This window comes from Narcine bancroftii, chromosome 1 (assembly GCF_036971445.1).
Source record: "Narcine bancroftii isolate sNarBan1 chromosome 1, sNarBan1.hap1, whole genome shotgun sequence".
NCBI classification, from domain to species: Eukaryota; Metazoa; Chordata; class Chondrichthyes; order Torpediniformes; family Narcinidae; genus Narcine; species Narcine bancroftii.
The window spans coordinates 277,701,544-277,718,958 of record NC_091469.1 but is presented as its reverse complement, the minus strand read 5'-3'; the positions used below and the strand labels follow the sequence as shown (position 1 = coordinate 277,718,958).

Genomic DNA, 17,415 nt, shown 5'->3' with positions numbered 1-17,415 from the left:
TCAACAATTGTGTGTAATCTTAGAATCAATGTGCAACTAATAATTAGTCCACATATCCTACAGTGTTCAATAAGCATAAAATCTGCCTCACAGGGTCTGCTTTCACTATGTGAACTCTCACAGGCCAACAACCAGATTAGAGCCCAGGAAATCCTGCCAGATATCACAAAGGTTCCATTTATTAACAGGACAATTGAAACTTAGAGCATTGTCTATTCACATTGAGTTGGAGGGATGAAGAACATCTGAGTTACTAGGAACCAAGCTCAGCACCTGCAACAAAACATTGAGAATTTATCAACATACTGTTAAAATGAAAGGCAGCTGAGCCAATGTACCAGAGTTCCTGGCACCCGCAGAAATGAATCACAGCAAGAGTCAATAAATGGAAATGAGATGGAAATTAAAGGGGAAGACATTGAGGAAATGAAGTGTATTCCAATTTGCAAAGTTCAAAATGCAGTAATTGAACCAACTGCCTTCTTCCATGACCACACAAATGGATGCATACGGCCCAACTTGCAAACTAAATCGAGTTACATCAATTTACTGTTGATAAAGGTTAAATAGACAATGCAGAGTTGAGATGATCAGATAAACATTTGACTAAGTGAACCAGTAGAGTTGGTCTGTGGAGCCAAATGGCCCACTCTTGTTCACAATTCACGTATACATATGCATGTCTCTTCAGGTGCCTGCTAAAAATGGAAGTGCAGCATTCAGCACGACTTTGAGAATCCGGAGCCCCTTTATCAGCAGCGCACAAATGGCAAATGGCCCGCATCATTCCTCAAACATTCCACCCATTCAGTCTCACACCTCCTATCCCAGCTGTCGCATGACCCCACAATGGCTTATAAACCATCTCAGGCCCATTATGGAGGCCAGTCACCTGCAACTTATGGCTCTTGCCCAAGAAGACAACTGGATGCATTTTTCTAAACTATCCACTATTCCATTACATTGCATAATTATACTACCAATTAATTGTGAAAGGGAACTTTTTTTCCCAGCTGCTAATATGCCGTTTTCAGTCTGTCATATTGGCAGAAATGTGCCTTTTCGTGCTACAGATTCACCAGGTGCACAATGGAAGCAGCTGCAGGGTTACTTTAATTCTGCATCACATTTACTGATCAGGAGGAATGACCAGTTAGATTACACCTCCAGACTACAAAACCATCCTGCTTATTACTCAAACACAGGAAGTGGTGTCAGCCTCTCACAGCTGGGGATGGGAAGGGGAAAATTCAACTAACAGTTAACATAAGACCACGACATGGTAGCAGAAATAAGCTATAATGCCTCACCATTTAATCATGAGCTGATCCATTTTGCCACTCAGCCCCACTACCCAGCCTTCTCCCCATAACCTTTGAAGCCCTGGCAAATCAGAACCTCTGTCTTAAATACACCCAATGACCTGGCCTCCACAATCACCTGGTGCAACAAATTTCATAGATTCACCACTCTCTGGCTGAAGAAATTCCACATCTTTTTTGTGCCTTCTTATCCGAGACTCTCCCACCATGGGAAACAACCTTTCTTACATCTACTCTGTCCATGCCTTTCAACATTCAAAATGTTTCAGTGAGATCTCCCCTCATTCTCCTAAATTCCAATGAGTACAGGTCAAGGGTCATCAGATGTTCCCCATATGATAACCACTTCATTCCTGGATCATCCTCTGAACCCTCTCTAATGTCAGCACATCCTTTCTTCAATGAGGAGCCCAAAACTCCTCAATACTCCAAGTGAGGTCTCACCAGTGCTTTATGAAGCCTCAACATCACATGCCTGCTCTTGTATTCGATTCCTCTTGAAATGAATGCCAGCATTCATCGTGTCAACATGCAAGTTTACCTTCAGGCTATTTTACATGAGGATTCCCAGGTCCATTTATATCTGGATATTTTCAATTTTCACTCATTTTAAAAAAAATAGTCTGCCCATTTATCTTTCTCATGCTAAAATGCATGGCCGTACACATTCCGACATCATATTTCATTTGACCACTAGCGCTGCACCAGGTTCAGACTGGCCAGTGAACTAATCTTGCCAACAGAGCCCCACTAATTTCCTTGCCATTTCCAAGAGTGGACAGGACAGGGTCCAAAACATTGATGAAACTGACCAGGATTCTTGATGGACCAAAGTTAGATCTGCTCCATCATGTATGGGCACATTTATTTGCACGGCAATAGGAGGAAGGAAAGCAAGAGAAATCATATTATTTGATGAATGCTGAGCCATCTTGCCAGTCCAAGGGATGACACGGTACAGCACTGGATGTTGGAAGAAAGAATGCCCGAGCATTCTCTGAGAAAGGTTGCCTTTAGAGGCCAACAAGATTCTCCAGCCCGACATGAATGCCAAATTCTTTCCAAAGTATGCGTACAGGGTGGGGTTTGGGGACAGGAAAATTAGACACATTAAAAATTAAGGATAGGTACAAAAGCTTAAAATTCTCCCTCTATTATGGTATATTTTTAGTCTCTGAACAGAACACCTTCACAGTAGAGATGGCAAATAGGAATAAAATTATTGCCAGGTGTCTGCCAATGACGCCATTTTGTAACTATTTTTAACAACCACCCTAAATGATGCTTCTGCTTTTTCTTTCCCAGCTTCTCGACTTGGTTCATTCTCATTCTTGTTTCTTCCACTTTCCTTGCCTCTGCGCCTCGGTCCTGTGACAAAGATAAAGAGCAATTTCCCACATCGCACTAAACAAATGCAAATACCAGCCAAGCCCCCTGTTCACTCAAATTTCGTCATTTCAGAGCACACAATCCATGACACTCATGATGCTCAACCACAGAAACACCAAATTATAAACATGAAAATTCTAGAAGGAAAAAAAGGGGCTGCGTGGTTAGCGGGACATTGTTAAAATGCCAGCGGCCAGGTTTTGAATCCCGCACCGCAAGGACTTTGTACGTTCTCCCCGTATCTGTGTAGGTTTCCTCTGGTTTCCTTCCATCCTTCAAAACGTACTGGGGCTATAGATCAACTGGATGCAATTGGGCTGAAAAAGCCTGTAACTGTGGAAAGCGTCTAAATTAAAAATTAAGAAACAACAAAATGCATACTAGTACTGTTATCTTGTTGAATCGTCGAACATTCTAAATGGTCAATTTTGTTTTGAACACACCACTTTACACCTGAGACATGCTGCAGCCATTTCTTTTGGCCAAGCGTCGACATCCTCAGACAATCCAAGAAAACAGTAGAAGCAACATCACATGGGGAGGGTGAGACCACATCAAGACCATCGCAGCTGCTCACTACAAATTACTACATTTTGAACTGAAATGACAAAACCATTCGGTACGAAAGCAGATGCAAAAACAGGAGGATGCAGCTGCTAGCAAGATTACCCAATCATTCTAACCACCCCAGAATCAGAATTTATTCTCATGAACATGTAAGGAGCCTAATTTTAAAAATGTGTCACGCAATTCATTGTTTTGAGGCAGCATTACAAGTGCAAAGTTGCTATAAATTACTCTTTTTATAAATGTGCAAAAGAAGAGAAAGTGAGGTGGTTCATTGTCCTTTTCAGAAATCTGATGGCAGAGGGGAAGAAGCTGCTTTTGTACCACTGTGGTCGTCTTTAGGCCCCTGATCTCTTTCCTGATGGTGGCAGTGAGAAGAGGGCATGGCCTGGGCAGTGAGGGTCCAAGAGGAAAGGGTTGGTTACTTAAGACATCGCCTCTTGTAGATGTCCTCGATGGAGTGAAGACTAATGCCCATGATGGCAATGGCTAAGTTCACAACTCGCTGTATAGCCTTTTTCTGTCCTGTGTATTGACACATCCATACCAGTTGGAATGCTCTCCATGGGACACCTGTCAAAATTTGAAAAGGTCTTCAGTGACATACCAAAGTCAAGGATCCAGTTGCAGAGGCCTTGGTTTTGAATCCACACTGCAAGCCTACACAAGCAATAGCCCTCAACTCTTCCTCCGTTATATTGATGACTACAATTTGGGGCTATTTCATGCACCAATGAATAGCTCATGAACTTCATTCACTTCATTGCCAATTTCCACCAATCTCAAATTCACCTGGTCCATCTCTCCCCTCTCTTGATCTCACAGTCTCCATCTTGGGAGATGAGCTTTCCACTGACATATTCTATGAACCCACCAACTCCCACAACTACCTTTCCTAAACCTCTCCACACCCACACTTCTGCAAGGATTCAATTTCTCCGACTCCGCTGCATTTGCTCCCAAGGTGCCGTCTTCCTGTCTAGATCATCTGAAATGTCTGCCTTCTTCCACAAACATGGCTTCCCCTCCACCACCGTCAGCTCAGCCCATACTCACGTCTCTTCCTTTTCCCATTTATCTGCCCTGTCCCCCTCTGCCTCCAGACACAACAAACAAGAATTCCCCCTCATCCTCACCGACCAACTCACCAGGATTCCTTTTCTCCTTACCTACCACCCTACTAGCCTCCAAATCCAATGCATTATCTTCCACCTACAATAGGACCCCACCACTAGACACATCTTCCCCTCTCCTCCCTGCTCCATTTTCCGTAAGGCCAGCTGCCTCCATGACTCCCTCATCCACTCATCTGGGCCCACCAAATTGCCAACCCAGCACCTTCCCCTGTGGCTGCTGGAATTGCCTCACTTATACCCACACCTCCTCCTTCACCACCATCTGGGATCCCAAAAAGCCCTTTCAAGTGAAGCAACGCTTCACTTGTGTATCCGTGTGAGTGATCTATTGCTCCCTTTGCGGCCCTCTCTACATCAGAGATTACGTACAGACTGAGAGATCAGTTCGCTAAGCACCTGCGCTCTATCCACATCAGCGACAGGGATCTCCTCGTGGCCAACCACTTCAATTCCACGTCCCACTTCCATGCTCACATGTCTGCACATGGCTTCATGAATTGTCCCATCAAGACCACCCATAAATTGGAGGAACAACACTCAATTTTCCATCTGAGCACTCCAAATGGATGGCATTAACATCTACTTCTCCAATTTCTGTTGATCTCCTCTCAGTTCTCCCTCCCTTCCCTTTGTCTTCTTTCCTCCAGCTCTCCACCTTCTTCCCTCTCCATTCACAGAGCCATTCCTCCTCCCCCTGCTTGCTGGTGTGCCCTCCCTCCCTTATCCACCCATTACCTGCCTTTGGGACTGTGCTCCTTCCCTGCCATTTTGTTCGGGTGTCTGCCAACATTTTTCCATACCTTGATGAAGGCTCTCTATCTTTGCTACATAGGTACATGGTTTGACCGACTGAGTTTTTACTTTCGAAGCTTGTTGACCGGTACTGAGGGTATGATGGGTGTTGAAAGCTGAGCTGTGGTCGATTAAAAACAGCCTGACATCTGTGTCACTGTTGTCTTGGTGATCCACAGCTGAGTGGATTGAGTAAGATTGAATCTGCTGTGGAGCGATTGTGGTCGTACGTGAATTCCAAAAAACTTCTATGATGGCAATTTTAGGTTTTATTTCTAAAACCATTTTCCTTTTCTAAATTGGCACAATATCCATTAGTGAGAAATAGGTTGAGAATATGAGCTCAATTTAGAAAATTCTTTGGGTTTAATAGTTTTTCTCTAGTTAGTCCCATTATAGATAATCACCTTTCTCAACTGTCTCTGCTGGATGTAGGTTTCAAAGAATGGAACAGATTAGGTATCCAGACTCTGTTAATACATAGGTGAAGGAAAGGAGACAGGGGTGTTACTCCTCCTATTTGCAGGTGCTGCACTCTGGCGTGCATGAGACCATGGACAGGCATGTTGGCATGGGAACAGGCCAGAATAGAAAGGGGTTGCAACATTTTGTTCATAAAATTCAAATAACACTGCAATCAAATGCAACAATGGATTTGCTGGAGCAAAACACAATGCTGGAGAAACTCAGCTGGTCAAACAGTGTACTTTACATCACAAAGATAAAAAGCCCCTTTCACACTTGCATCCCACTAAATTGGTTGTTCAGTATCCTGGGATAGGAACAGGGGCTTGGATTTTTATACTTGACCACTCCTACCTGGGACAATGAACACTTTCACTCTTGCAAAGAGCCATCCCTGGGGTTAGGACTATTCTACCTTCTACCAGTGATGTCATGACACATCGAGTGATGGTGGACCTGCCCTAAATCCTGATCGATGTATTATGATCTTGTATTAAACAAAATTAATCATGCATACTTGTAATATAATTAAGCTTCAGGTACAGCACGGTATGAGCCCTTCAGCCTCTATTGTTGTTGTGCCAATCTATATAAACCTTTATAAGGGATCATGCGAAAGTGCCTGCAATAAATAGTAATAGCGGACCATTTTTAAACAGGGTGGGAAAGTTTGTAGTGCTACAGCGCAGTTTAAACTGTGGGAAATTTGGTAGCACTATAGCGTACAATTTATAAATACCGTGGAAAAAAAGCGATGGAGGACCTTCCTTCCCAGAATACCATGCGGCAGAGAAAGGGCTGTATACCCAGCTGCATACATGGAGCATTCATAGAGGGGGTTTCTTTACCGCGTGGCATTCTGGGAAGTCAAGTCCGCCATTGCTTTTTATCCCCACAGTCTTTATAAATTGTGCGCTATAGCACTACCAACTTTCCCATGCTGTGTAAGATTGTCCACTATTGCTATTTATTTCCTCTCTCTCCCCACTGCAACTTTCCCACAGCAAAGTGTATGCCTTCATTTTAATCTTTTCTTCCTGCACTCATGCAAAAATTTGGGTTATTTCAATCCCACAATGCCCCCTTCACACTTGCCTGATTGCAATGCCGGTGTCTACAAATGCTGGGAATTGTACTAGGGGTCAAGGTTGTCAATCCCCGGCGTGAGATAACATCATCTGACGCCAGCGTTGAGTTGATTTTATTTTCATACTTGCCACATTAAAGACTGATTGGTGTTTGATTCCTGGGATCACTTGCAAGTGTGAAGGGGCTAAAGATACATCATCAACATAACCCAAAACATTCATTATGTATCTATATCTTTGCTACATAAAGTACACTATTTGACCAGCTGAGTGTCTCCAGCATTGTGTTTTTACTTCAACCACGTTGTCTGCAGACTTTTGTGTGGTACTTGTGGGTTAGCAGACCTTAGGTCTATGCAATGCAAATGCTCTCTCAATTCAACTTCATGCCTTATCTCTAGACATACACGAAGATAGCCTGTCTCTGCAACCTCTGTGTATTGTTCACCAAAGAAAATAAAGCTGTGCCGATTTGGCTTTTTTTTAAATTAATGACTATGAATCAGGTATACATGGAATATGTCATGATTTAGGATCACACTCTTAAATATATTGAAGGTGGTTGCCATTTATTGCTGTCCTTAGAATGAAGCTCCTTCCAGTGTCATTCGAATAACATTGCTGCTATCATTGCTGGGTCAAAGTTCTGGTCATTTCTATCCAAGTAAAAGGCAATTTGGAAAGGAACTTGAAGCTGTTATGGCAATTCCACTACCTCCAAGATAGTTGAGGTGGATGGTTTGGATCATATTAAAACTGCCTTACATTTTGTTAATGATTATGTTTCTGACATGAGCTAGGTTTCTGATAAATGGAGATCCCCGGGTGTGGATGATGGATTTGAAAATCAGAAATATCACTGCAACTTGCAGCCAGGTGGGAAGTCACAGGACTAATCAGTCATGGACATTGTGAGGCGCACGTGAACCAAATGTACTCACCTCATTGTTAGCACAGTCTGCTCCTTTATCTGTAACAAATTGCAACTGGAATTTAACTCAATGTTCTACCCATTTCTGATTCCTGACTGTCACAGGTGAAGCAGCCGAGAACAACAAGCTCAAGAAAATGCTGCACCAATATCCTGGAACCACCTTTAACAATCTTCTGTGGGAGCTGTGATTCCAGGTAGTAAAGAGCTTTGCCCTGAGCTGACAGCGCTCTGTGTTGGATATCTCATGCGTAAAAAAGTTACCTTTTCATTTCAGCTCCATATTTTTGTTTTTTTTTGTTGTTAAGTTGTTAATGGGGTCTAGAATCCCATCATCCTGGTACAAGCAAAACTAAGCAGATTAGTGATGGAAAAGTAGAACACAACTGTTTTCTCCTATTTACATATGCTACTTCACCTTGCAGTCTTTCATTATAGTTTCACCAGATTGGCATCTCCATGTATTCACATCCATCATTGAACCAGTCTTGGCAGTAATGGTAGAGACATACAAAGTATTATATTGCTTCTGACGACTCTCGGTGCCTCTTTGATGCCCAGTTTCAAATTGGTAGATCTCTTCTTCAGGTGACAGGTTGAAGAAAAAAAATCAATAAGAAGACTTCAACTTCACCAGGCCAATGTAGAAGTCTTCTGTCTCCATTAACACACGTCCATCTAGAACAGATAGATTGGCATGAAGTGACCTAAGGGGAAATTTGACTAAAATTAAACCTTTGTGAATCAAGAGCAAAGTTCTTCACCAGCTTCAGGCACAACTCACAGATGTGAGCAACATAATGGCACAGCTAATAGAACTACTGCCCCAGTGTGCCAGAGACCCAAGTTCCATCATGTTCTTGGGTGCTGTAAATGTGGAGTTTGAACTTCTCCCAGTGACCATGTAGGCTTCCCGTAGGTGTTGCAGTTTCCTTCATCAAAGTCCAAACCACCCGCACTATGTAGACAAGTGGTAGATCTTTGTACAACTCTGTAGTGGAGAGCACAAAGTTCACACAGGTCCTCCCTGGTCAGGAAGGTGCAACAATGACTGCACTTCCTGAGAAGACTGAAGTGGGCAAGGCTACCAGCCACCATTATGTCAACCTTCTATAGGAACTCTATTGAGAGAGCAACCTGGCCAGCTTCATCACAGTGCAGTAGGGTTGGTGCAGAGAAATGGATTGGAGGTCAATCCACATGACCATAAGAGTAGCAGAGAGGATCACTGGAATTTCCCTACCTCCCGGGATCGCTGTGTGAAGAGGGTACTCAAAATCATTGAGGATCCCCTCCACCCCACTCACAGCATCTTTCAGCTATTCCTTTCTGGAAAGAGATACAGGAGTATCAGAGCCAGCACCACCAGGCTGAGGAACAATTTCTTCCCACGGGCAGTGAGAGTGCTGAACGACCAGAGGAACTGCTCACCCTGACCATCCGAGACTCTCCTATTCATGAAACAATATTTATGAATACTTGTCCTGTATATGTATTGTTTGTCTGTATGTGCGTTACACCTGGTTGTGTGTCTGTATGTTTTTGCACCGAGGACTGGAGAACGTTGGTTTGTCAGGTTGTACTTGTGCAATCAGATGACAATTAAACTTTGGCGACTTGAATATACATTTGTCTCGGTGCTGCTTTTCACAAACATCTGGCAGCTTTATTCAAGATTCGGCCAATTCAGTCAGTCCCATGCAACCTCGTCTTCCTGTACTGGAAATTACACCTGATTACAGGACGCAGTGCTAGTTCCAAGTGCAGTTCAATGTGTAAGCACGCTAGTTTAACCCACTGAAGGATTAAAGGCTATAATGTGCAGAAGGCATCTTCTGTTCAAGTGTCCCAAGTCCACTCTCCCAACTGCACATCACTGTACAGCGACTTCTAGTGGGTCTGCTTTACCTCAGGAAAAGTACAGTGCCTTTCAGACAATGTGGCTGTGGTGTGACAGGGTTGGAAATAATTAAACATTAATGGTGGATGGTGTCCTAAATCAGACAGACTGCTTTGTCCTGGATGTTGAGGATCTTGGTAGCAAATTCCATCACTTCCATACTTTCATTTTGCAACTTATGGAATTTTCAGTACTAGTTTTTTTTTGTCCTTATTACAAAAAACCCAGCCTTGACCAACACTTCTGCTCGCAGTTTTAGTCCTGATAAATGTGTGATTTGATGGTGGGGGCATCCTCATTAGTCATGCCTCTGAATGACCAGGATAAGGGATTAACTCAACCTTGACAGAACCAGATGACGCCTGGCACTTTATGGTTCAGGTGTTAGTTGCCACGTATTCGGCTATGTGTATTTTTCCACCCCCATGGAAGGAAGATGACAAATGAAGCAGCTGAGACCATTTGGACCAGAGGAATTTGTGCAGCAAAGTTCTAGGTTTGGTGCAGGTACAGCACTCAGATTAGTTCAGAAGCAGCAGCACCGTTAGCTGGTTCGTTAACGTGCACCACAAGAGTTCCGCATCAGTTACTGGCACACACCTTGATAGCGATCCTCCAGTGTCGGCTCTGGCCCGTGACCTGGAGTGGAGCACAGGTTCATTCCTCAGGGAAAAGAGACCCAGCTGCTGCATGTGCTGGGCTTTATACCCCCCTGCTGGTCAGTGGAGCTGGCCCAGTTATGCCCAAACTAGAGCAGGTGATAAATGGAGCCAGAGGCGACATGCGTGAAAAGGCTAATTGCAAGGTGGTCTTGACCTTGATTGACAGATGTAGTGGCTTCCAATCAGGTACCCACTGGAGAGATCACATGGCCCTCTGCACTACACCAATATCCCACACACAGTTCAGATGGGCAGGACACGATAGAATACCAAAGCATAAGAGGAGATTCAAAAAACTCCCTGAAGAATTTCAACATTGACACTCACCACTTTGGGAATGAGCAGTGGATGGTTCTGTTTGACATTCCCACATTTTTTTAAAAAGCAGTGCATGTCCATAGAATGAAACCAGAATGGAGAAAGCAAAGAGATCACAGAAGTCTAATTAGCCACCTTTGCACTCATTGCAACATTGAAGACTAGAGGTCATCACCTTACTCGAGAACGGATTACAAATAGCTTTATATTAAAATGGCAGGGTGTTATAGCAGAGTTCTGCAACTTCACATTTTATTCTCCACAAGTGTATCACAACACCAATGGCAATCCAAATCCAAGCTTGAACAGCAGTAATAATATCTGAAACTAACGAGACTTTTAATGAGACTCATTCATATCCTTATTAAGGAAACTTCAAAACGTAAAAAAAAACCCTTTGGAGTAATTTTGAGCAGAATGTTTATATCATTTGCATTCACCTAGATAACCTGAAAACAGTCAATTTGGCAAATGCATGCAGTATTCAGATGCAAACAATAAATGCACTGATGCACACCCTCGAACTGTATTCAAACCAGTTCAAATGTAGAGCAGTTGTACCACTGAAGATAATATTAATGTTCTTCAGCCACGGGCTCTCCCGATCATCATTCACAATTGCATTATTCCAGTGCCTGTAGTATGATTGGCCTTTCATCTTCCCCAGAGAAACATGCAGCAGTTGTTGCCTTCCTGTGGAGAGTTTCAGTTACAATGACATCATCCTCCTGGAGCCTCGCTTGAGAGGAGCTGATGTGGAAAGGAGCCCAAGGACGATTTTGAACGCAGACGAATGGAAGCCCGCTCCCATCTTCCAAGAGGCCCTCTCATTGTCCACATCATCATCCAGAATGCAGCACAAAGTCGAACGAGCACGCCATTCATTCAGCATGCAAAACCCCCCCTGGCAGCTCCAGGAACTGTGTTACAGCAAAATAAAACACTGCAACTACCACGTCTTGGCTGCGATTATATTTTTTTTATTGCATAGCTTCAAAACAAACGGAGCACACGAAAGCGTGGCCCGCCGACAGAAACTACGGCAAGATCAAAATTATTGCACTGAACCCTTTCAAGATCCGCAGAAACATTCTGCCACAAAACATCGCAGACTAAGAAAATAGTATGCCTCCACACTGTTTATAAAGTAGTGCCAGGGAGTTAAAGAGCACAGGGTCTGCCGTCGGGGAAAGGAGAATGTAACCCTGGAGCAAATGTTGGATGGCTGCAATTGGACATGCATTTCAACTCTCCGAATCAAGAAAATGTGCGTTAAGCGGCCAAATGATTTAAACAGGGGCAAACCCCAAATGACACCGACGGACCAACTCGACAGGCAACGCCGAACCAAGAGGCTGAACCTATTCGTGCCACACACACACACACAAAGTTGCACCCCCCCCCCCCCCACCGAAAGATGAATTTATGTTGCCAATAACATTGAAGCGATTGAATCAAAGTCCTGCTCGGTAACAATGTACACAACTAGGTCACATCGCAAAATAGTTGCCGTCGGAATTCTTGCGGTTGACGGAGAAATGTCAACAGCAATGTAATAGTCAAAGAGGAAATCGAAAACCACAGCTAGTGCTCCCCCACCCCCAGATCTTTGCATCCACCTTGTGAATTGATACAAGTTCGAATTATGGTGCCGCAGGTTAATGAAACGCCGCCTGTCGCCGATTCCACCCCCCCCCCCTCCACCTCTCTCTCTCTCTCTATGCAGACACGTTGTTTTAAATCGGTTTTGTGTTTTTTAATTTTAAAAACTCTTCTGCAACCGTGAACATTTGCATACATGGAAAGATGACATAGCGTGGCAGAACTTGAACCAAATGCTACACCTTTCAGAATTCACTGGACAAAGCAAACTCCATTTCCAGAGCACGACCTGTCAAAGGGGGCGAGGGCAACCGGACCCTTCCTTTCCCTGCTCGCACTCTCACAGACTTTGCTGCACAGTTTCCCGTGCGTGCATTGTTTCAGGATAATAGACCAGGGTTGAACAGGGGGGGGTTAAAGTTTGTGCTTTCCTCGGCTCCAATCACAGCAGCGACCTGCTGACACTGCGGCTGTAAGGGAAGCACTCACCCGACAGCTCGTCCGGCTCTAAGCCCGTCTCCACATCCAGACCCGAGATGACGAAGTAATCTGCGAAGCGGCAGCCGGCGGTGTTGGCAGTCATGGTGCGCGCTGAGCAGGGGACGGCGGCCACTGAGCTGGAGCCGTGGGGTCCGGCTGCTCGCCCTCTCTCTCTCTCTCTCACTCACTCACGCCCTCCCTCACTCACTCACTGTGGCTCTGACCACCCACCCACCGCTCAGCCCGGGCGAGCAGCTCGGCGCTTCCATCACAGCTCCCGCTGCAATGCCCGGCACGGAACTGCACTGCATGCCGGGCCACGGTGTGAAAGGCAGTCACCCCTTAAAGGGGCAACTAACCGTCCGGCAGCGCTGAGACCTCGCCTGACTACCTATTCTCCTCCTTACCCCACACAGTTCATCGTGTCTATCTGCAAAATACAGGCGGGTGGAAATATAAGGTGTCATTTTTTTTTCACAACTAAAGGAAAGTGAGCAAAATCTGCAATCATGACATAATTTAATTGCAGACCACAGTTGGAAAGGGAACCTGGGAACGTTATACATGCTCAGTACAGCAATTTCCTTCACATAACAAAGAATACTTCAATGCTGAATATTTTTCTCTTATTTTGAATACCGAAGCAAAACAGAATGAGGTCATCCAGTGTATTCGTCATGATGAATCAACAATGTGAAGAGGGCAAAGTTCTTTAAAGTAACGGAACTTCAACAATTTGGAATGCTGATTTTATTGAGATGAATGTACCAGTGAATGGATGTTGGACCCTACTAATCCAGCTACTGCGAATATTTCAAGCCATCCAGCAAATTTTTGCAGTTTTTAATTATATAATAAACATAATAAAATGTTCTGGGACACAAAAATTTAACACCAAGGGCCAATTAGAAGAGATGACCAAAAAAACGGTTTTAAAGCTCAAAAAGGGGGAAGGAAATGAAATGCTTAGCGAGTACAAGGTGCAGAGCCTTGGCATCCAAAAGCACAGCTGGCAATTCTGTTGCAATTAAAATTGAGGATGCCCAAGAGGCCAGGAATAGATCAGCAGAAATATCTCAAAGGGCTGTAAGACAGGTGTACGGAAAGTGGGTGGAACAGGTCAAATGGGATTTGAAAGTCATCAGTAAAACTTTAATATGCTTATTCAATTTTGCAATGATGATGAGGGCAGCTCTAGACTGAAGGTGACATCAAGGAGCCTGAGGCAAATTGCACCATAGCTCAAACTTGTATCAGTTCGCAAGGTTGATGCAAAGATCTGACTGGTTAACAAGATGAGAGCCCATGGAATTACAGGAAAGGTACTAGCATGAGTAGAACATTGGCCGGTCAGTAGGCAACAGAGAATAGGAATAAAGGGATCGTATATTATTATAAATTATAATAATAAATTTATATATACAGTATGGTAATAGCCCCTTTTGGCCACCCATTTAACCCAGAAACCCCAGTATGTTTTGAACTGTGGAAGGAAACTGGAGCCCCCAGGTAAAACACACTCAACACATAATGTTATGGGCCCAGAGGATCCAAAAACCTAGCACCAATAGAAATTCACCAAGACAAATGGTTACTTAAACAAAAGACATTTTAAATTTTCTTTAAACATAAAAACAGGATCAAACTTATTACTATTAACTTATCCTAACTTAACCCCCTTCTCATTCTAAACACACATATATGTAATGTTCAGAAAAGTTCTTTGACTCACATTCCAATCTCACTTCTCACTCCTCTAAGTTTACCTGTATCAGGCAATTCTTATACTGTCCACACAATTTAACATTTATGAATTTTCACCAAGCTCTGGTGTTTAAAGGTAATTGGTTACCACTCAGGAAGGTTCTTGATGTTTTCAGAGAGAGATTTGTTGCTTGTTGGACACACACAAACTGATTCCCTCTGATCTTACCAAAGAAACTTGTCCTATCAGAGTTTTCCAAATGATAACCACTTCTTCTGCAGGTCACCGCAGAGTTATTTTTGTTTCCCTTATTTCAGGTGAAACATTCTGGCCAGCCATTTCCTCTTGTATGGACCACAAGGGTTTTCAACAGGCTGAACTCAAAACTCACAGCCGGTCTTCAAAATGGAGTTTCAACAAGGTGCCAGCTTGCCGTGCAGAAACCAGTTCTCTCTCTCTCTCTCTCTGAGAAAGGCTGTTTAGTCTCCTCTCTCTCTCTCTCGCTCTCTCTCTCTGCTTGCAAAACTACATGACCATCTTAGAACAGCAAACTGCAACCAGACAGACTGTGGCACCGGACCCAAACTTCTGAGTCCATTTATCTGCTGCTTTCAAATCAATAATCCATTACTCCACAGCACATCCAATTAACACCTACTTTTGAAATCTCTTGAGTTCCGGTTCTTCTATTTGCACCTCCTTTTGAAAACCTTAAGCAAAGTAATTTTTATTGTCTTTACAAAAGCACTGGGCCCGGAGTGTCTGGTTTGAGATCTGTTTTATGAAGTGTTTGTGTTTGTTTGTGACCTACACTACCCCTACAATCTATCTCCTCCAAAAACATATCTATGCATAATATATAATATAATCCATCACAGTACAAACAAACAGTGGAGGATTCAAACCCCAGTCCTGATTGCTGGTGCTGTAACAGCGTTGCACTAACCACCTCACTAAGCTTGCTGCTCTTAAGTTCTCTGGTTGGCTACCGGTTAGCAGTGATGGTCCACAGGGGATGGTGTTGGAGCCACTTCTTTTTACGTTCTATGCTAATGATTTGGATTGTGGAATAAATGGCTTTGTGGCTAAGTTTGCAGATGATACAAAGTTAGGTGGAGGGGAAGGTAGTGAGGAGGAAACACAGAGGCTGCAGAGAGACAGGTAGATTAGGAGAATGGGCAAAGAAGTGATAAATGAAATACAATGTTAGAAACTGTATGGTCATGCACTTTGGTAGAAGGAATAAAAAGGCAGAATATCCTTTAGATGGGGAGAAAATTCAAAATTCAGAGGTGCAAAGGGATTTGGGAGATCTTGTGTAGGATATCTTAAAGGTTAACCTCCAGGATGAATTGGTGGTGAAGAAGGTGAATGCAATGTTGGCATTAATATTTAAAGTAATTGGATATAAAGCAGAGATGTGATATTGAGGCTTTACAAGGCAATGGTGAGGCCTCACTTGGAGTACAGGGTACAGTTTTGGGCACTTTATTTAAGAAAGGATGTGCTGACATTGGAGAGTTTTCAGAGAAGATTCATAAGAATGATTTTTGGAATGAACTTTTGACAACGTTTGGACTGTACTCCTTCAAATTCAGAAGAATGAGGGGACCTCATAGAGCATTTTGAATGTTGAAAGTCCTGGATAGAGTAGATGTGGCAAAATTGTTTTCTACGTTAGGAGAGACTAGGTCAAGAGGACACAATTTCAGGATTGAAGGGCACCCATTTAAAATAGAGATGCAGAGAAATTTCTTCAGCCAGAAAGTGGCGAACCTCTGGAATTTTCTACCATCGGAGGCTATGAAGGCCAAGTCATTGGATGTATTTTGGCAGAGATTGATAGGTACCTGAATAGTTAGGGTATCAAAGGTTATGGGGAGAAGGCAGAGGTGTAGGGATGTGGAGAATGGATCAGCTCATGATGAAATGGCCTATGCTTCAATAATTAATTTGAAAGATGAGATTTTGGCCTGGACTGTAATGGCTTGTATCTCTCTCTCTCTCTCTCTCTCTCTCACACACACACACACACACATACACACACACACCTGTGCATAGTTGGGGATAGATTTAGTGTTAAGGTTAGCTTAAGAATTAAAACTATAGTTTAAGAGGAAGAAATTTATGTTTTAAAATTAAACAATAGGTTCATTGCCTATTGTTGCTCGTTACATGCGGTTCATAACACTAATGTAAAGAATCTGAAACCTTAACCCAATGTTCTTTCTCCATCGTTGCTGCTTGAGTTTTTCTTGTAACATCTGTTGACGTTCATAGAAGAAATAGTGTGATACCTCCCAGTAAAACAACAATGGAGAATCACTGGGAGAGGCTGCAACAATCTGCCAGATAAAATAATATTTAAATTTAATTTGACACTACTGAAAATAGTAAAAAGAATATATCTGTGATAACATATGGAAACTATGATGCAGTAATCGTCTATTGAGTCTAATTCGATTATGTTACCAATTACGATCCATGCAAACAAATGATTCACTCACAAATGTCCTAGCTGTTCTTATATCCTTTCTTCCCTCTCCTTCACCCATCTGGTTTATCAAATCTTCAATGTTGCCACAATTTCTACCTCAGCCGTTAATTCTGCAAGTGAATTTCACAGCTTCCCAATGCCATAAAGAAGTTATTCTCACCGTCTGTTCCAAATCTTTTACATTTCATCACGTATCCATGGGCTTTCATCCATAAATTTCCAGCTGCTGGATTCCACCACAGAGCAGATTAGAGAATAGGCATAACATTCCACTCAAATCATTTATCACTGACACCAGTGATCACTTCAGGCTTTCAGAATATCATTAATGGTAAAGTTTCTTTTGGAGAACCAAATTTTGTAACTTTATCTAAAAAAAATTACAGAATATGTCAGTTTTCTACTTTTCATTATAAAATGTTTCAATTTTCATATTCTTCAACCTTTGTCCCTTTAGTCAATGAAAAGTGGTTTCAATGTTTTCACTGGGTGCCCATGACCACATTAGGCAACATTTGTCCACTCAAGTCAAGGATCTTAATTTGTTCCCTGCTCAATTTG

General features: G+C 43.0%; 1 protein-coding gene across 9 annotated transcripts in view; it reads right to left on the bottom strand.

The window, feature by feature from the left end:
• dennd5a (DENN/MADD domain containing 5A) overlaps window positions 1-17,164 on the bottom strand; it is a 122,320-nt gene extending 105,156 nt beyond the window's left edge. For 2 of the 9 annotated variants that reach the window (XM_069900311.1, XM_069900339.1), the window contains exon 1: window positions 12,662-12,936. In XM_069900311.1, the coding sequence (XP_069756412.1) occupies window positions 12,662-12,755 (94 nt within the window). In that variant the 5' untranslated portion in view covers window positions 12,756-12,936. Of the gene's footprint in view, window positions 1-12,661; window positions 13,041-16,574; window positions 16,703-17,014 lie in introns of those variants that run through there. The other 7 variants (XM_069900319.1, XM_069900329.1, XM_069900386.1 and 4 more) reach the window with 7 other exon arrangements.
• Between the last annotated feature and the right edge of the window lie 251 nt (window positions 17,165-17,415).